The sequence below is a fragment of the Aulostomus chinensis genome, chromosome 3 (assembly GCF_037954235.1).
Source record: "Aulostomus chinensis isolate RoL2024-O1b breed Wild chromosome 3, RoL_Achi_v1.0, whole genome shotgun sequence".
NCBI classification, from domain to species: Eukaryota; Metazoa; Chordata; class Actinopteri; order Syngnathiformes; family Aulostomidae; genus Aulostomus; species Aulostomus chinensis.
In genome coordinates, this window is record NC_141322.1 from 1,646,891 (window position 1) to 1,667,866 (window position 20,976).

The 20,976-nt window shown below is 48.5% G+C and overlaps 1 protein-coding gene across 7 annotated transcripts in view; it reads left to right on the forward strand.

Annotated features, from left to right (window-relative positions):
• The window catches only part of cntn4 (contactin 4), a 150,596-nt gene that overhangs the window by 82,826 nt on the left and 46,794 nt on the right, over window positions 1–20,976 (forward strand). For 4 of the 7 annotated variants that reach the window (XM_086197551.1, XM_086197557.1, XM_086197574.1 and 1 more), the window contains exons 6-10: window positions 2,992–3,195; window positions 6,293–6,395; window positions 7,270–7,454; window positions 16,159–16,341; window positions 16,434–16,573. In XM_086197551.1, the coding sequence (XP_086053677.1) occupies window positions 2,992–3,195; window positions 6,293–6,395; window positions 7,270–7,454; window positions 16,159–16,341; window positions 16,434–16,573 (815 nt within the window). The remainder of the gene's footprint in view (window positions 1–2,991; window positions 3,196–6,292; window positions 6,396–7,269; window positions 7,455–16,158; window positions 16,342–16,433; window positions 16,574–20,976) is intronic. The other 3 variants (XM_086197564.1, XM_086197594.1, XM_086197584.1) reach the window with 1 other exon arrangement.

Consider the following 20,976-nt stretch of genomic DNA (forward strand, 5'->3'; position numbering starts at 1 on the left):
AAAAAAGAAAAGAAATGTGATTTACAATGTTTTAATCCATTTTACAAACAGCGAGTACTCATCATACCACGATGCAAACTCATGAAGTAGTAAAATCATGCACTTGCAGTAAAAGTGCTGTTTGTGTGGCAAATGGTTACTTTGTTTGTTGGCACAAACTCTCCGTGTTTGTTTTGTTTGTTCTTGTCATAAATATTGTTTGAGCCCTAATGAATATGTGCTGGTTTTTGGCGTAGCAGCAGCCCCCCGGGGGACGGCGTCCGTGGCTTGAAGACGAGCTGGCCTTCGTTGTGTAGAAATTAATCCCATTACAGGGAAGGAAGGGAGCATGGCAGTTATTTGCGCTGCTCGCTGACATCACTGACTGTAAGAGACAGGAGGAGGTTGCAGTCGTTTCTTCCAGAGTTCTTCTAGTCGTCAGCCGCTGCACCGACTCACCTTTCATTATTGACTTTGATGATGCCATAATTGCAGAACAGGAGAAACCGCTGAAGTTAAGCAGAAAGACATGCAGTCGTTCATTCTTCCATCCGTCTTCTGTTGAACGTCTCCCCTGTCTGACGCCACCAGGAGACCTCGCACTACGGCGGCATGTTTGGAAGACCCTGATACAGGAAGTTGAAGCTGAAGCTGAAATGCGCTGCGTGCTGAAGCCTCTTTCTCATGGCCTGATAATGCTGAGGATACTGGATCAAAACTCCGAGCGCTGCAAGTTAAATATGACTGCAGACGGAAATAATCCCCCCACCATATCTGGTGCACACATCTTTTATGTTCCCTGTGAATAATTGATGTTATGTTGCACACTGTCCTTCTCCAAACAAACCAAACTAAACTGAAGCTGAAGCCTTTCCTGAGCATGTTCACTCACGTTTCCTTTACGGCCAATAGCTAAGATGATGTTGGCCTCCTGAGCCGCCGAGTCACCTTGTCAGGAGTGTAGGAGCGAGGCCGTGACCCCTGTCATGAAGGGGGGTCATCACGGTCATCAAGGGTTAGTAAGGAGAGGACCTAATCTCATCAGGAAGTCAATGAAGCAGGAGCTTGCCTGAGTACTCCTGCAGCATTCCTTTTACAGGCTAACTAGAAAGTTAGCGCCGCCAGGTAACATTGGATTTTGGATTATTGCTGAAAATAAGGACAGGTGGACAAAAGTTCATGATACTTGCATGTTTTCTTCATCAAGATCATCTTCACTAACGAACAGCACTTTGAAAGAAAGACACAGTAACATGTGAGCAGCGTCACCCCCTCACAGGCCCGCGTCCATGACGATGCCCTCAGGCTGTCGGGGGTAATCGGCCTGCTTTCCTGCCCTGTGTCTTTACTGTCTGTACAGTATCACAGCAGTCTGGGTTGATTGTAGCCTTGCACGGAGGCTGTTTGACTTGCACATCGTGTCCGGTCGTTGAATATTCAGCGAGGCCTCTCCTTTGAAGCTGCGCCTGCTGTGATGGAAGCAGCCTTACTCACTGTGGCACCTGCAAAGTGATCTTTAACCTGGAGGGAAGCACACGAAGCCCCTGTGCAGAAGAAGCCTCCGACTTCTACAAGGTGTTTGTGTGATCCGTCCTGTATGCTTCTAGAGTAAAAACAACTTGTGTTAATTGAGTTTATGTGCCAAGGCTGCTCTCATCACAGTACAAATGCGCTTGATTTGCTGTTACGGCGGCAGTGATTGCGACGCTGCCACCCGGGACAGCTGGATTCCCTCAGGTTGTCTTGGAGCTGTCCTGTTTTCATACGTCTGGGAGCATTGTGTAACCCATAAAGTCAATGCCCTGGATGTTGTGGTGTGTGTTTCTTGCCCAGCTGTGTGTGGTAACTCATTATGTTGTCGTTCTCTGTCGTGTTCGGCGGCTCATGTTGTGCCGTGTAGTCATGGGGGTTTTAAACATAGAACAAGAGCAGGTGCAGGCACGGTCCAAAAGCACCGGAGAGGAAAGAAACAAACAACGTGACTTATCCTGCCTTCAAGTGTCTCTTGTCCCTGTGGACCTCTGCTGCACCATCGCTCAGCTGCACACACATCAGCCGAGCCATGTACGCCCAAGCCTCCACCGCCTCCTGTACACTACCTGCTCCTTTCAGCCAGTGGCTGACTGGCATCCAGCTGTGATAAATGGCCAATCAGCGAGGAGAGGCGAGAGAGAAGGTTACCGCCATGACTGTTTTGTATAATTGCTTGTCCGCTAACAAGTGCTGTCGTAGGAGGATTTGATTAAGCTCAGCAGGGCAGGTGGTGCTTGTCTGCCAGCTAGACCTGCTGCACAAAGTCACGGCAGATTACATCACAAGATTGAGATCATCGGTGTGAGGACGCCATCGAGGAGTAGATCTCTGCTGCGTATTAGTGAGGATCGCCAGTGTTTGACTTCTGGAAGTAACTTGTTCCCGAGTTCCTTCTGAGGGCTCGTTTATCTCAGTTAGAGCCAATGACACTGGTCCACTGGATTATTGATCAGTTTCCTGGACTCCAGAAATCACTTAATGTCGTTAACTGCTACAGTCATTAATTACTGCAATTACATGACTATCATGCCTTTATTAAAGGTTCAATAACTGTCCCGGATATCAGTCTTTTTAACTCTTCTTCTTCCCCTAACGGACCAGTTCACTGAGTAAATCCTCCTGTCACGTGAGCCGCTGCAACGCCGCAAGTCGGACACACAAAACTAGAAATACTGCTCTTTCTTTGTGTGCCTCAGTGACCTTTGACCCCAACATCCTGTCAGTTGAGTCCCAATGGACCTTTTTGTGCGTTCCTGAAACATTGTGTTGACAGGAATGGGACAGGTGTTGCTTACACGGGGGGACCTTGACCTTTGACCACCAAAATCTTTTCATTTCATCCTTGATTCCCAGTGAACGTTTCTACCAAATTACTTCCAGAGCGAAAGCTTCAACCACAATGTGACTGGCGATGTCTCCGCCTCTGACCATATTAGTTCACTCTGTAATAATGAGAGCTGTCTTGCTTCATCCCAACAGACCTGAACTTCTCCTGGATCTTTAACGAGTACCCGACATTTGTGAAGCAGGATACTCGCCGCTTCATCTCACAGGAGACGGGGAACCTTTACATCGCCAAAGTGGAGCCCTCGGATGTAGGCAACTACACTTGTGTGGTGAAGAACACTGTCACAAAGACCCGAGTCCAGGGCCCGCCCACTCCGCTAGTGCTCCGCAACGATGGTGAGCGTCCTGCACTCACTCACTCACGCACCCACGAACACGAGCGCCGTCATTTTCGTCATGTGCTCATGTAAATTTGCTGTTGCAGGCTGTTAATGTCCCGTTTAAAGGTCACTTCCTGTGTGAGTGATGGACTTCATGAGCTGAAGTCACACAGATATCACTTCACCTCCATGAATGCTGGCCAGATGGTGAACACTGCACACACACTTCACTCTGTAATAGTCCACGTTACACCAACCCACCGAAGGTAAACACAACCAAGACGTTAGTGTCAGCATGCAGATGTGTGGCAGGCAAGTGTCCCACATGAACCCTCAAACCTCACAGCCATCGTCCATCTTCTATACCTTTTGTCCATTAATGGTCGTGGGGGGTGGAGCCTGTCCCAGCTGACATTGGGTGAGAGGCGGGGTTCACCCTGGACGGGTCACCAGTCTGTCGCAGGGCCATCAGGAGCAGTTCGGGGTTCAGTATCTTGCTCAAGGACACTTGGACATGGTCACCGGGGGAAGTGGGGATCGAACCAGCGACCCTTTGTGTACTAGATGGCCTCGCTACCTCTGAGCCACCTCCACCCTGATGTCACAAATGAGTGCAGTAATCAATGTTGCTGAATGCAGGAAGAAGCACGAAATAAGACATGGAGCAGGTATGGGCACTTGTTTGCGTTCATGTGAAGGAGGGAACTCATTTTTAACAGACACCATCGGTTTCATAATTAATGAAGTAACAAGTACCAAGTAACCGTTAATAAATGTCTTAACAACGTATTAATGGGTCACTTCTCAAGTGATGCTTCACCCAAAAAGGGTATTTTGTCTTTCAGGGATTCACTAACAGGAAATCCACGTCTTGTTATCCAGCTGCTGCTCAGGAAGCCACAAACAATTTGATTCCACCACAGTAACTGGTGCACTTCCTGTTCCCAGCAGCAGTGAGCTCACCAGCCCGCCAACCAACGAGCGCTTGTGTGTTCCCAGTAGCACAGAACAAGAGGTGGTATAGCTAGTGAGTACGTGCGTATTAACCAATACTACAAACTCCTTCACAAAAGGGTTAGTAACATAGGAATTAGTTAACATGAGCTGTCAATCCCTGTCCTGATCAGGTGACAGGCGTGAGTGGACAGGCCTCCATTGGCTCCTCAGTACCTCCTGACCCCAAGGTCACGTGACAAAGATGAAAACAATATCTCCAGCGATCTCTATTGTTATTTTTACAATCAAACTCGTCGGTCCGTACGACCGGCGGATGGCTGATCTGACACTGATGGTCACCAACGTTGTCACCCATTTCCTTCCACGGGTTCAGAGCAATCAGACAAGTTATTCAGAAACGTGAAAGGTTCCTCGACAGTTGCCCTGCTGGTCACGAGTCACAGGAGGACAGCTTTGTTTTGTTGGTTCTTCAAAGTAGGACGAGACTCATTTAGAGGAAAACAGATGACTTCAAAAGGTTAATTGTCTCTTGTTTTGCTAATTTTAGTATGTCCTTTAACATGGGAATCACATGCCCTGGGCTGGCTTATCAAAGCACTCCGGAGGAAAGGTCACTGTCAGCAAGTTGTCTCATTCTCATGTGTGTTTCTAACCACATGCACTTCAAAAAAGCAAATTTGTTCGATGCCGTTCTAATAGGAATATCGTTTGTACTGCAGTTGGGGTTTTTGTTTGCTGATCTGGGCCAATAAAAGTCCTCTCCAGAGTCGCATCACTGCTCCAGTAACTTCAGGGACTGAATCGGTCACAGAATAAAAGCAGCGACGCTTCTGAGGAGTTGAGGCTCTTTAAATCATCGAATCTGATAGAAGACGAACGCTGACTCTGCTGGAGGAGCAATGACTAACTGAAACTATAGAAAAGAGAGAGGACATGGATGTCATTCAAACTAATGGTGTTATTTATGTCACTGAGGGGAAGGAGGGTGAGCATTCTGGGGAAAGATGTAAAATGTCTTGCATCACAAATCATGGAGGGAGACACAGAATTGCCAGTGGCTGGTGTGATTTGAGAAACAATTTTTTTTCCCAGGCAATTCCACACCACTCGTCCCTTCCTGCTTCCTTCCTTCCTCTTTTCATTATAGCTTTATTTCACTGAGGTGCGGCAACGAGCAGCAACACATCAAGCCTGCCTCGCGGTCACGGGGCTCGGCTGGGGCTGCATTAAGCAGGTGTCCCCTACAAAAGGTTATGGTATGAGACAATTACCCGTCCACTTCCACCTGTCTGCTTGAACATGGCTGATAGCGCTGTGGCTACATTCCAGTAGGAGGCAGTTGTGATAAGGATCGGAATTAGCTTTCACAGTCACTCAGGGAGCCATCCTGATAACACGCTCCTCGCCAAATCAACACGATGAAATTGGCCTGTTTCCTCCATTTCTGGAGCTATTTGTGCAATGTAGCCTGGAATTACAGCGAAAAGTGGGGGGGGGGGGCGGGGGGGGCTTCTCTCCTCCTGCTGGAGGAGAGTGCCTTTAAATACAGCGACTGCAGACTCGAGCTGAAAGGTGGCACAACCGGGAAATTAAAAAGCACCCACAATCACAAAAAAGGTCATGAAATATAAGTGAGCACAGTGCTTAAGACAAGAGTCTCCAGTCTTGATTCATCCTCCTTCAGCCACAGAGTTTGAGTGTGCATGGCTGGAATATTGTAATCCGCTCAAGCTGCTCCATCGATTGAATGGGACGCTCTGTGGAGTCAGCGACAGAACCCGAGGGGATTTCATGGGCCCATTTTCTGGTTCATAGCTGTTAGCGCTGCAACTAGAAGAAACTCATCTGGACGTGAAAGCTCAAATCGTCCATGAATCCTCAAAGTTGTCTTTCCACTCAGCATCAGGGTGTCCACTGGAGAGCTGTGATTGGTGTCTTTTATTCGTTATTTTCAGCGGGAGTGCGTTCGGTGACGGTCCCCAGAGAAGCATCAAATAGCACGCGAGCACATAGTAAACTGGGGGACGGCAGCAACAGCAGAAACCACAACTTGTTCATTCATTTATTGACTGGCGGTGTTGTTTGTCTCAGTCACACACAGAGCACGGCCTTGTTCACGCCTCTAACACTCGTACTCGTCTGCATTTCTCTTTCAGGTGTGATGGGTGAATACGAGCCAAAGATTGAAGTTCAGTTTCCAGAGGTTGTGCACGTCGCCAAAGGCTCCACTGTAAAGTTGGAGTGCTTCGCTCTGGGAAAGTACGCTCTCGCTTACATCAGGCTCAGCTCGCTCACCCGCACAGAGAAGCAAACATTACCAGAGACTTAGATGTTTCTTCATGTGTTTCACTTCTTCGCTGCAATCCTCACGAGTTTCAAGATGCAAATGTGAGAGATGAGACGAGACGTCGTGGCATAAGAGTCACAATGTGATGGAGCTCAGACGAGGTAGAATAATTAAAGCTAAGACAGAGTCTGAGGTAATTGTTGCAGTTTTCCTTTCACGGGAGAATGAAAGTTCTTCTAATCTTTTACTGTGCTGTTTTATTGTTACGCTACCAAGACGAAGCGCTTCAGCATCCAGGGTTAACATCAGCGTCTTGATGTTGAAGCAAAATTCAACATTACTGAATGTGTGAAGCTCTGGAGGGGCCTCAGAGACAGGGAACACATATTTTGTAAGTTGCGTCCAAAGTGTGATCAATCCGTGGAGGTGAGATGTAAGTTGTTGCCACAATTTGATCACTGGTAGCCACGAGATGCAATGGCATATTGAGAACTGCTGTCTCTCTCCAGGGCTCTGCTGAGATCAGGCGCTGGACTGCATGTTCGCTTGCAGGTGTATTGCTCATGGATTTGCGAGTGGCTGGCTCATCCTTTCTCATTACCTGAAATCACTGTCTGTATGATTCGTGTAGGGCGCCAGTTGTAGCAGCAGTAATTCAGGTCGATTAAAGGTGTCAGGACCTGCCGATGAAGCCGAGACAGTTTCAGCGTATTGAACTCAAATGAGTGAACGCTGTATTTGAATTGGACGCATGGTGATTCCAGCTCGGCGCAAAGCCTGACATCAACTGTGAGAGCTTTGAGGTTGAATCTGTGGACTTACACCATTCTTGCCCTTCCTTTTCAGCCCAGTTCCTTCGATCAACTGGAGACGAGTGGACGGCGTACCTTTCCCCAGGAAAGTGGACATGAGGACAGTAAGCGGCGTTCTGGAGATTCCGTATTTCCAGCAGGAGGACGCCGGCATGTACGAGTGTGTGGCCGAGAACTCCAGAGGAATGAACACAGTGAAGGGAAAGCTGTCGTTCTACGGTAGGTCGTCATGTCACGCGTGAATATTTGACCACATGTGATGTCAGCAGACCCTGGTGTGGCTCATGTGGCGCACATCAGAAGCGGGGTTCATTTTAACGGCACATCAAAATGATTAAAGGCTGTCAGCCATGATGCCTCTAATATTTTGATCCAGATTAAAGGAGAGATGTGGATGAGGCTGAGCCCTCGCACACGACCTTGTTGGTGAGCCTCGTATTGGGTCCCAGCAGATGGCAACATGATTGACGTCCAACTTCACTGGAGATCAAAGCCATTAAATGTACTATACATAGAGCAGCGGCCCATATGTCAGGGACATCATCCGCCCGCAGCATCTGGAGGGACAGGAAGGGGGCCAGAGCCACCAATTGTTTCTGGAGCATCTCACTCACCTAAAAGTCCCTGGACTGCCTGGAATGTTGGGCCTGGTGGTGCACTTCCATGGTAGCGTTTGCTCACAGTTGACCCTTCACCTCTGATGAAGACGTTTCTGTAGTTGGTATTTTTCTATTATCAATCTATTTTTTTAAAGAAGCAGATTCAATAATGAAGTGCCTGAGCCGGTCTGTCCCCGTTTTGAAAGTGCAGTGATGCAGCAGAGCAAGTTGCAGTTTACACTTCAGAGCTGAAGGTGGCGTTAGTGAGCTGGATGCTGACGCCACTTCGGTCCTGTTGAGTCGGAGATGGAGGACCAGCTGATGGCTGCCGGTCCAGCCGGCATTTTTAACCCCGACACAGACACCCTGGCTAGGGGGAGATTTCAGGATGAGTCGGTTTTGTGGGCCCAGGCCTGGTGGTCCTGCCTGGAGCTGCTGACAGACGGACGAACGGAAGCTGGAAGTGGATCTTGAACGCTCGTGACTCATGTTGAGTTTGACTGCTGGTGCCAGTGTCTCTGTAGCAGTTCAACATCAGATGATGTCAGAGGTGTGAGCTCCTGCTAGTGGGGTCAGCTAAGCTAACTCGCTGCTCGTTAAAATAAAAGTTCCATCCCTCCCTCCATCCATCATCCATCCATCCATCCATCATCCATCCATCATCCATCCATCCATCCATCATCCATCCATCCATCCATCCATCCATCATCCTCCATCCATCCATTATCCCTCCATCCATCATCCATCCCTCCATCCATCATCCATCCCTCCATCCATCATCCATCCATCCATCCATCATCCTCCATCCATCCATCATCCCTCCATCCATCATCCATCCATCCATCCATCATCCATCCCTCCATCCATCATCCATCCATCCATCCATCATCCATCCATCCATCATCCTCCATCCATCCATCCATCCATCCATCATCCATCCCTCCATCATCCATCCATTCATCATCCATCCATCATCCATCCCTCCATGTTCCCCCTCCTCTCCTGTTCAGGGTGGTGGGGGTGGAGCCTATCCCAGCAGCCTTCCCCCTGGACAGGTCACCAGTCCATGGCAGGGCCAACACATAGAGACAGACAACCATTGGCTCTCCCAGCCACGCCTACGGTCAATTTAGAGTCTGGATTAACCTGGTCCCTCTTGATGTCTTTGGACTGTGGAGGAAGCTGGAGTACCAGAGAGAACCCAGCAGGAACAGGGAGAACATGGAGACTCACCCAGAAAGACCCCGTGCTGCAGCCGGGGCTCCACCCACAACCTTCTTGCTGGGGGGCCACAGGGAGGACCTCTGCTCCACCCACAACCTTCTTGCTGGGGGGCCACAGTGAGGACCACTGCTCCACCCACAACCTTCTTGCTGGGGGCCACCGTGAGGACCACTGCTCCACCCACAACCTTCTTGATGGGGGCCACCGTGAGGACCACTGCTCCACCCACAACCTTCTTGATGGGGGGCCACAGGGAGGACCAGTGCGAATGAAAGTTATTTATGTTTTACACTGTAGTCTGCTCGTGTCCTCGCCACTCTGCTCCAGCTGTATTGGTCATACAGACTCACATCACGTCATTAACATGGATGAAAAGACTCAGAGCATTAGCTTGGAGCTAAGATTACGTAGCTGGCTCTTCCCACATTTAAGAACCACAAGAGTCATAACAACGTGATGCAGGAGAGGAAAAACATCGTTGTGAGCTCAAGAGTTGGTATTTGAAGAGCAAAATACCCTTTTGAGAGAAGTATTACTTTACAGTCAGGTTTTGTTTAATCTCCTCTCAAGAGAGAAGTTAAATCGCATTGGCAGATCCATGGAGACGTTTCACCAGCCTTTCCTTCAATGGCAAGAGGTCATGAAATTTAAAAATAGTGTATATCATTTCTGGAACTCTATTTTTTATCAGAACCTTCATCCACAGCTCAGGCTATCAAGGCCACACTCCTGCTCTCTCCACAACCCCACCCTGGCCCCTTCGGGTCGCGCCGTGTCAGCTGTCAGAAGTAACTCATTTGGGGTATTAAACTATTTGCTGTTATTTACAGCGTCCCTGGAAGCTCTCAGCCTCATTCTCTCTCTCTCTAACAGCCCTGGAGCACCAGCCTTGATTTGTCCTGTCTCTCATTTTGGATCTGCTCTCTCTCTCTCTCTCTCTCTGTCTGTCTGTCTGTGTGTGTCTCTCTCTCGTGCTGCTGGCAGCCATGTGATAAAAATCAGTAATCTTATCTTGAGCCGTCTTTGAATAAGCCTTTTGAGACATTCGTCAGCAGTGAAAGCCTACGGAGGGATCGATAAGGATATCTCTTGTACATCGAAGCAGGCTACAGTGGGAAGGAGCTCGGCTTTATGTGAGACGGAGAAATGAAAGATTTATTATCAAAACATGCTCGCACTTTTAATGACAGTGTCGGACACAAAAACACTCCTGCTTTTCCCTCTCAAATTCCACAAATACAGCTTAATGGATATGAGGGCGCAGTGTTCCTAATTTTCTTCTTTGTAAATACATGTTTTAATGAAATATTCATTTACCACAACATTAATTTATCAACTGTATTGAGGCTCTAGAAGCAAGTTTGCTGTTATTTAGTTGAAAGTAAGAAAAATGATCTCCTTCAAACTATCTGGTTCCACCAATCTTGGCTCGACTCCGTTAAAGTCTGGGTCAGTTGAGTTATAGCACCACCTGGTGGCTACAGGAAATGGCAGGTTTGATGTCCTCCTAGTGAGTCAACCAGATGCGGTAAGAACCTGGTGACGGGTCACTGTGGAGACTGAGAGGTTACCGCGGCGAGGAGGCGGCCATGTTTAATATCTGACCATAGAACAGGAAGCTGCAGTCACTGGAGTCACATGGTAGGATCTTTGATGAGAGTCCTGAAGAGTCTACAAGTGGAGTTTAGGTTATAGCGCCACCTGGTGGTTACAGGAAGATGATGAACAAAGATCACATGACCCTGTGTTGTCCTCACATGATTTACAGCTAAATCACCTACAGGAAGTGTGTTGTCTAACGCCACCTAGTGGAGGCAGCATGAGTCTGCTCTTCATATACAATCCAAATAGGTATCATCAGAATACACACACTCACACTCACACACACACACACACACACACACACACACACACACACACACTGGCAAGCCCATGCAGATCCGGTCAAATTCATATTCAAATTCATGAATTCAACTCCATTTTTGTAGTCGTTTACGAGACAGATGAGAACTGAGAGGGATCTGTAGGAACAGAGGCCTTGTCCTGGTCTCTCTGTCTGCCAGCAGCTTCTATCCGGGTCTGATCGCCACAGTTCCAGGGCCCTCGGTGGAGGTCCCTGCTCTCTGACAGCTTCCTCGTTAGGCCCTCTATTCTTTCCAGATGAAGTGCATTTAGCCGCCATCTTGCTCCCTGACGTAAGTGGCTTGGTTACATTTTCCTCTCGAGAAGCAAATCAAAAACCTTGCTGATATTCATGTTCCTCAGAGAGGGAAAGTGAAAGCTAATCTGTGACCGTTCTCGGTGTCTCCCGCTGCCGTTTCTCTGATGATGCGAGCACCGCTCTTCCATCCTCTTCAGCCACTTGGCGCCGGGCTTGATCGAGGAGGAACCGGTCCAGGTGCAGGCTCAGATGGGAGCCTGCTTTCTTTTGATAAGTGCTGACTTGGAGGCGTTACATTTGCCGTGGGCGAGGGACCCTGACAGCGAGGAGAAAACAGCAGCAACAACTGTTTGGTCGGTGGGCGGAGCAGCTCGGCCAGCTCCGCTGGAGGGCTGCGGTAGCATGAATGGATGTGAGAGTAAATGAGTGGTGATGGTGGAGCGGAACGCCATCTCGCCTCGTGGGTTCATTCTAGCCGCGCATGCAGGCACGTATTGATAGGAGCTGCTGAGCTCATACAAGAGGATGGACGGAATGTTGGCACAGATGTTAGCAAATATCTCCCTGTGCAGCGAGACGAGGATCCTCTCCCAATCTCTCAGTCAAAGTAACTTCTACTGAGGCAGACTGAGGCCACCGTGGCTCTGTTAATGACCTCAGCCGGCCCGGCGCTGAGGGATCTCACGGCTCTGTGGTACCGCACACATATCTCTTTGTCACTGGACCTAATTTGATGGGGAATCTATGCAGGACTCCAACATAAAGACACAGAAAGGCACATCTCCCTTGGGCTTCCGCCTCTTTTTATCCTCTTTATTTTTCTGAACACCCACACACAAACACAAATCACGCTGGACTTGTAATGCACAGAGGGACACGGTCGCTGCTGCTGAATTACTCGCTGTGTTTGCTGCTTTTCTTGAAAATCCCGCATAGCAGAAGCCAATTAGTGCAGGATTTGTACTGTTGTTAAAAGGCCTCCGCAAAGGTCGCTCGTCCTTGAGAGTGACAGTAGGTGAGGTGCGTGGAATGGAAAAGTGCAGTCAGCCATTACTCTTGTCCTGCCACTGGCCTTGTGTGATATAGGATGATAGTCGCTTGACCTACACATCATCCTGAACGCACAGAGTTGAAGCACCCTCCCCTTTTTGTTTCATCATTAACCAGCCTTGAGTTACTCGCATGACACGGCGAGGAGCAATTACCCTCCCGTATAATTATGCCATCATTTACTGAGCGCAGGGCTTCGTGGCACCACGCTGATGTGTATGTATGTAACGTCGCATGCAAGGAAACCAAAAGAACCCGCAAAGGAAAAGTTGGGGATATTTCAGACGCAGCTGAGGGCGGAGCTCAGAGAGGGAGGTGGCATGGGAGGACAGGAAGCTGCTGGCCTTCTCCAGACACACGAGGACACTCGGTTACACCTGCAGCCTGCTGCTCACCAGAGGCTGCACCAGTCAGGATGCTGGATCACACGCGAACGGACTGGGTCACATCAAGAGTCACATTACTGTCTGCTGCAAGGAAATGGGTTGCGACCACAGGCTCTGTGTCAGAGAAGAACGGAGAAAACACAGTTCACTGTGAGCTCGTGCTCTTTTCTGGGTCTGAAAGATATTTGACCATCACAGCAGAAAAATCCTGGCATCGGCTAATTACCTTTTGCCTGCGTTGGTTGTGGATTTTTGAAGCAGTAGAACAGCAAAATGAAACATCATCGCGTGTTGTTACGCCACAGTCGACGCCGACAACGAGACGTCCTCCTATTGGCTGAAGGTCACCGGTATGTGGCGTTTAGTTGTGGGATCTATTCAGTAAAACATGTTGGTGACAAGTCGTTTTAGTTCTTCAAACCCGTGTCCACACAGAATTTCAAACTTGTCCCCGCCATTTAATGTAAAGACGACTCTGTACAAGTGGGCGTGGACCGGCTCTCACCACAGCTGTCCGCCGCCATTTTGATGAGTGTCCACCGTCGCATACTCAAAATCTTGACTGAGCTCAGCATCCGGGTACTTTTGCATGCTCACTTTTCACTGACTAGCCACACTTTTTCATTTGGAGTTGAGTGAACTCAGAATCTTAAGTATGTCCCGTGGAGGAGGGTGATTTGGGACACTCCATCTCTCTCTCTCTGGTTTCATGCCCCCATCTCATCTTTTCAATCTAAAGGTATCAACCACATAAATGTCCACAGTCATCACCAAAGAGCTTTAATGACAAATAAATGAGGAGATACTGGACTTGTGACTTATGTTCTGGTCAAAGGCTTTTATGTACAACAGATCTTGAACTACATAGAAAATAATGATGTAATGACATTTTTAAAAAAGGTTCTTGAAAACTAAAAGTTGATCTCATTGTTCCTCTGCTTGTCTGAGAGAGAACAAGACAACAGAAATCAGAAGACCGACGTCACTGAACTCTGTTCTGAACTTTGACATTTTGGGGGGGGGAATTCTCATCATCACCGTCCTCCTGACAAACCCAGATGCTGAACCAGGGGCCTCACGTATCAACGTGGTTTACACAAGAAAAACTTGCGTACGCCAGGACCGACGCTCTCGTTTACTGAGTCTCACCATCTTGTTCATTCGTGGGAATACGCGAATTCGCTCACCTGCCCGAGTAGCGAGTATTTCTGGCAACGTTCCCTTCCGCCATTTCACCATGAATATTCACACAACTGTTGCGTTCTACCTGCCGTGGAAGGCAGAAATACGTCGAAAACTAAACGCCGTCGATCTGGGTTATCAGCACCATCTAGAGGCGAGCTCAGCTCGGTGAATCAAACCGCTCGGTGAACCGAGCTCCTCCAGGGGCTCCGTAACTGCCGCTTCAAGCGGTATTTTCGGATGACGACTGGCCAGTTTGACGACCTGCTAGCTGGGATCGGTGACAGGATGTAACGGATGGACACCAGTTTATTCAACCGGTTCTTGTAATTTTGACACGTAGTGTCATAGCACCGGGTTTCCACATATAGCCACAATCAACTTGTCCGCCATCTTGTCAGTCTCAGTCAGTAAGTCACAGTCAGCCATGACGTCGGGACATCCTCAACGCTGATTGGCTGGTGGTGTTCGCCAAAGTTCAATATTTTCAATTTGCGCGAATGGCGAATATTTCGCGTCGCCAGACAGAGAATTCGCGTCATTCGCGCGTTTGCATGGACTTTGAATGGAAACTGTTCGCGCGAATTCACGTCCGGTGTGAACGCACGTTCAGAAGTATCAACGCGAAAAGTTCGGCGATTCTTGCGCTGTTTCACGCCAACTCTGGAGCTGCCGTAGAAGTTGGCGGAAAGCCGATTCCAGCGTTAACTGCACTTTCGTCCGTTGGCGACACCCTGTGGCGGTGTTTGGTAACTGACATTATTTGATAACCGCACATACATCGGGCACAAAAAAGCCTTCCAGCGGGAGATGGCGGACCGTTCCGGGGTGAGTCAGTCGACCCTCAGCCGGGCCAGGCCCTGGGTGGTGGACCTGATCATCCGCCTCTCCCGCAGGTGCATTGCATTCCCTTACGGTGCGGTTGAACAGGCCAATATCAATCTGCAGCAACAGCCGGATTCTCTAATGTCTAATTCTCTAATGACTGCACTCATGTTGCCATAAAAGCACCGTCCCTTGAGGAACACGCTTACGTTCATCGTACGGGTTTCCAGTCCATCGATGCGCAGAGGCTGGAGGGATGACGCCGATCCCGGCCGGGCAGCCGTCCTCGCACGCCAGAATTTCATTTCCACAGTGTGAATGGGAAAGAAGCTGCTACACGATTCATGAAGCCAGATTAATTTATTTTGTCCACTAAACGTTCCAGAACATTTATCAGGCGGTCGAGCCGTTCCTTGATCCCCGTTATTCCCCTAATAATGTCCTCACTCTGGATCCGTGTGGGCCGGAGGATGCGCCGCTGGGTCCGGGTGGACTGGAGGACCGTCCGCCGCTTGTCGACCTGGTGCTGGGGCCGGGGGCCGGGGGACGGGCTTGCCCGAATGCCGCTGGTCCTGGCGGATGACTCTGAGCCGACAGGGGTGCTGCACGTCGGCGGCATGTCTGACGGATCAGTTTCTGTTAAACATGTTGGTTTATTGAATGTCTGCTTCTGTGTCTTTGTTGCCTTCACGTCTGTAGCAAAGCAGGTGGAAATGTTGCTAAGAAATGGAGGTGCCACTGACCCTCCAGACTCTCGGAGTCAGCGTGGGTGAGGGCGACAATCCCCCCCACAGAGGTGCTGCCCGTGACTGCCACCACCCGCTGCTCAAACTCCGTCAGGTGCCCCTCTCCCTGACCCCCATCTGTCTGGCCGGCACTCCTCTGGAGGGCAGCTGTACGCAGCTGGACCTCCACCTTGAGGTCCTGTTAGTGCCATTTTCCATGTTGTTATTTCAATTTAGCGTGAAGCCAGTTGCTGATTGTAGTTGTTCATTTAGTGATTGTGCAGTGTTGAATGTAGTCCTACTTTAGCTTGCATTGTTCAGGAAGTTAGAACTGCAGACATGCATTAGAAACAGAGAGGAAATCTTTCAGAGCGCCAGCAGAGGTGCCAGCTGATGACGTAGTGATGGCAAATAATTTCCCAAAAATGTGAGAGTTCCTTCAATGGGCCTCGTGGGTGCAGGTACCAGCTGATGCCAACTGGGCTCATTAAAAAATTACCACAAATTGGTTGAAAGATTAATCAGTCGATACTCTCCAGCACTCATTAAGCTTAAATTTAGCCTCTGGATGTGTTTCAGACTAATAAAGGTTTCTGTGTCTGTATCAGAATCCATTCATGCAGTTGTCTGGTACAGGAAAGGATGGTTTTGTGTCTCTAAGTGTCTCCAAACAAGTTTTGGTGTCCCTCTCCCTGGCTGGGGTGCGTACTTGAGGTCCCAGCGAGCACAGAGAGACTTCGAGTGAACCTCAAACATCTGTCTGTAACGCAGGTAGTTGTAGGCATATGGTGAAGGATCCAGCAGAACTCCCTGCACCCACGCTTCCTCCGTACCTGCTCCTCTCTTCACCCATCTGGATTTCAGCTGCTGGATTCTCAGAGGACATTGTTAACAGAGATATGAATCAAAGAGAAGAGTGTAAAATTGGAAATTGGACTTCGCATCCCATTGGAAGTGATTCTTTTACTAATTTGTCATTTCATTAAAGCTGCATGCTTTGTTCATATCAAACACTAACGAGTCCTCTTGGCTCTCGTGTGCTCCAGCTCCTCCTCACATCATCGAGAAACCTAAAGACGTCCAGAAGCTCATCGATGACTCGCTGGTGTGGGAATGTAAAGCCACAGGGAAGCCCAAACCGTCCTTCAGGTGGATGAAGAACGGAGACAACCTGGAGCCTGCAGAGGTACGAGCGTCTGCTTCCTCTGGTTGTCTTCCCAAGGTTGGATCGGCAGCACAGGTGTTTCTCACTTTGTGCTGCTGAATGATGAATGTTTTCAGAGCTGTTCTGGCTTTACTGACTAATTACTCTGCATTATCTTCTCTCTCTTTACGACACTGTGGCCTGGAAGACATTATGGTTTTCATGCCTGCAAACCCTGTATTCCAAAGGCTGTACACTGAGCTTTGCTGAGCTAAAGGACTAAACAGGCGGCATTAGTATTTCAAGCTGGTCTGGAACGCTGGGTGATATAAGAGCAGCCCTAATCTTCTGTTGCATCTCTTTCTGCTGAGGAGAGTTATTAATCATTTGCTGCCAACAACCAAAAAGTGAGATTCTCTATATAAATACTGTATAGCCTCCCCTCATTTTGGCTCTCTGCCCCATCTGAATTCCAATTACAGGTACTTTGATGAGAGATGAGCCCATTGTGGCTCCAACTCTGCACAACTCTGTTTTTGGCATTTGCAGAAATATGATTTAATATTCCTCCATTGTGTCGTATTACAATATTGGATCCTTTACGCAGGTTGTTGGTGAAATTGATTGGACATTCAGGCACAGCCTGTACCTAATACATAAACAGGCATTATGTTAATGTGCTTCATTATGCAAAAAAGGGAGAGAAACACGCCAGCGGCGATCGATCCGTCCTGGAATGTTCTACATGTTGTTGGGGTGACCCACTCGCTTGTAACACCACAGGCAGCATCCACCCATGGTCTTTTCACGAAATTCTTTTCGAGGGTAACCCTTAAAAAGCAGGACCATCTGATGCGTGCTTTTAGTCTGTGGTTGTTTCTACAGGTGAGGTGTTGTCAGCGTGCTTCAGTTCCCCTGTCATGGTCAACTCACTGCAGCACGATTGTGAAGCTAACCCTGAACATTTACGGTCAGACTCCAGCCTGCCCCCGCAAATCAGGGCCAAACCAACCCCACACTGTTTTTGGGGTACACGTATACCTGCAGTACCGCTGGGGTGAGAGAGAAGGGACAAAATACAATCGTATGTCCCAGTGAATGTGATTTCACTCTGTCAGTCAGGCATGAATGATTCAATTATGAATACATGAATAAGTTATTAAGGTCATGAATTCAGACCCTCAGTGAAAAGTAAGAGATTCAGTAAGAAGGAAGTCAACCTGACAGGAGGAACATGTCTGTTTAAAAGATCGTATCATGAGGTGAGAGTCCCGACACACCCCTAGTGGTGTGTCCTCGTCATGCTGTGGTTGGCTGGTCACATGACTCCCCTCCCACAATTCTCAAGTCAACATTTAAATCTGACGCGTCCGGGCCTCACTCTGCCATCAGGTGGGTAATTCAAGGTTGCAGTGACTGTGCAGATGTGGCGCAGCAGACATTATAAATGGATGTATTCAGGATGCATGGGTGAACGGATTAATCAGCAAACGTGTTACATTGTTTGAAATGCCACCATTAACCACAGTGGCATAATTAGTGGAAGAGAGAAAGGTCAAGGATGTAGCAGCGAGAGCAGCGAGAGGAAGCCCATTTGTTGTTTATTACGGTGACTCAACCGAGACCTTTTGATGGTTGCACTTCACTGGGCCCAAATGTGCTTTTGGTGACAGTTTCCTAACATGCAGGAACAGAAATAAACGTGTTTCCTGTGCATTTAGTAAAGCAGAGTGAGTCACCGCGACATTTATATCGCGACCTGGACAAATACTCTCTTCTGATTGGCCGGCGGGAGCACGTTTAACTGTCCCGTAGCCGATTGGAAAATGTCCTTCAATGAGATGCTGAAGTGCTGAGCCAACAACCTCACCTGTTAGATTCACGTATCTCATTTGACAGCAACACAGTCCAGCTCATGTCTGCGCGTTCATGACGTGGCGAGATTGTTTTCAACGTAACCATCACAGCCAGTTCTAACTGGGATTTTCTGGAAAAGGGACTCGAGATATTCCTTGTCATGACAACGGTCCGATTTTGCTTCACAAACTTCCAATTATTGGGGCAAACAAATTGGGGAATGCAGAGCACCGTGGTATTCGTGATGGGAGGTTCCTGGTCTCCAGGACCATTGAGGGACTCCGCCTCACTGCCCATGGCTTTGGTCATCCAGAGGTCAGCGTGTTGCCACGCAACGGAGCAGTGGCAACACGCAGCATTTGCACTGCTGAGGACGGGATAAATGCACACACACGTAACAACCCCTGTACATGTGCGCCATGTAGAACAGCTGCTGCCAGACAGCGGGTTCTTTGCTACAGAATGAGACATGTTGGTAAATTCGAATATTGCAGATGTGAATTTTGAGCTTGCTAGTGTCTTAAGGACGGCAGCTGCTAGCAAGTGGCTGAAGGAGACAACAGAGCTTATAAAGGTCCCAAAGATGAAGAAGCTACCAGCGGTCACTCGTGTCATAACGCGTCAGTGGTGTTCGTCGGTGAAGATGACCTTTGAAACTTTTGGTCACCATGGATCTGGAACAGTCCCAACGGTTTTTAGCGAGGGGAGCCGATGGAGATGCTAACTTCCCAGGTGGCCAATAAGGCCAAAGCGTCTCTGTGGCGCTCTGTAACTCCGCTGCCCTCATCTTCTGAAGGTGAGATGCTTCCCCTGGGTCACCGCCCCCTCACCGCCCCACCTCAGTAAATCTGTACCTTCTCTTTTTTTTTTTTGACGTTTCACAGAAAGTGTCTCTCAAAGCAAAAGCTGATCAGATGCATCCTTATTATGGGACGCGTTACAGATTTCTGAGTTTGTAGTGAATGCTCAGTCTCTGGTGGCGTTCTCACCTTGAGAACCTCCCTCTCTGATGCTTGGTGAGCTACATGATCCCGTGACTGCGCCGTTAAAAGGAAACCGGCGCCAGGAGGACTTGGTGGGGCTGAGCTGTTCCTGCTGTACCTGTTAGGCACACATCAGCTGAAGAAAATAAGCTGGGCTTGAACAGGCTTTGCTGTGGCTGCTGCTCCCTGTCTACCTTCAGCTGGAAATGAATCAAATATGGTGGAGCAGAATTACATTTTGTTTGCAGTTCTACTCTGGTGAGCACCATTTCTTTTTGTCCCTGCAACTTTTCTTTTATTGCTTGAGATTGAAGTTCTGAGATCAAATTTAATTTCCTTTTTTTCTCACGCTGTGTTGCTATTTGTTTCTTTAACAATCCTCCCTTCCATCCACTGTGTTTGTTGATTATTTCTTATAGAATGTAGCATGTTTTTCTGTATCTTTTTATTTTACTGCTGTTTTTCATCATTGTAACCAAAAGTGTCCAGTCATTGGTCGCTCCAGAGAAAATGGCTGTCAGCAGTAACCAAACTGATGAAGCTCACTTTTTCAAACCGCAAGCTTTTCCTTGCAGCCTTCCCTTCCCTTCTTTCAGTTTCTGCATTTGTGCATCAAACGATTCAACCTCGTGTTGTTGGCAGATGACACTGCCAATCATTTTCATCCAGCAGAAGGCGTACAGATGGTCCCCCCAGGTCCCTGCCTGGAAAAACTGCTGATTTGAGCCCACGTCATGCTTAATTAATAGCAGCCATAAATGGGAGTGCTTTCCACGCGCAGACTGATACACACCACCGTTCGCCAACCTGCCAGCAGGAACACTCACCCCTGCACATACCCAGAGCCTCTGAGCACAACCCGCTCAGAGACAGGATTAGTCTACGGTGGTTCAGGGAGGACAGACTCTCTTTGCTTGTGACAGGATCTTAATCCTGCATGTCTTGGCGTCTCCCTATAGAACTGGCTTTGATGACAATATGGATGAGCCCAAGGAAAACAGGGCCTGGAGGGCACCAGGAGGAACCTGACAACGTTGCATAGAGATGTATGAAAACTGCTCAAGGATTTAATGCTGCATCGTAAAGGAGTTGAGGGAGAACCTGCCTTCAGAGAGAGATTTGTGTATCGAGGAGTAAATGTCCAGCAGATGCACTCATCCCACTGGGTTTTTAGGTTCCTAATACAGATTTTAATGTGATGGCTCAGTGACGAGCAAGACTCCTCCAGCACGCGGGCCAGAAAAGATGAGGAGGAGGTAGAGCATATACACAGCACTTAGTATGTATGGAGCATACCGATCAGAAAAGCAATTTTCACAATGCAGCATACCCTCAGATGTTACGATATTCCTACCCTTCTTCTTATCCCCTCCTCCTGCTGAAGGGGAAACAGGCCCTGTGGTGCAGTCGGAGATATAAATAGGGCATGGTTTTATTTCACTCTCATAAACATGCAGATTGATTAGGGTCATTTTCTGCTAGCCTGCCTCCATCCACCCTAGCCTTTCCCTCCATTAGTGATGAAATCCTAGATTTATTGCCACGTCTGTTACTTCCAGACCATAATTCACTGGCCCTCAGGCTGTTTTTATGTAGATGAGCGTT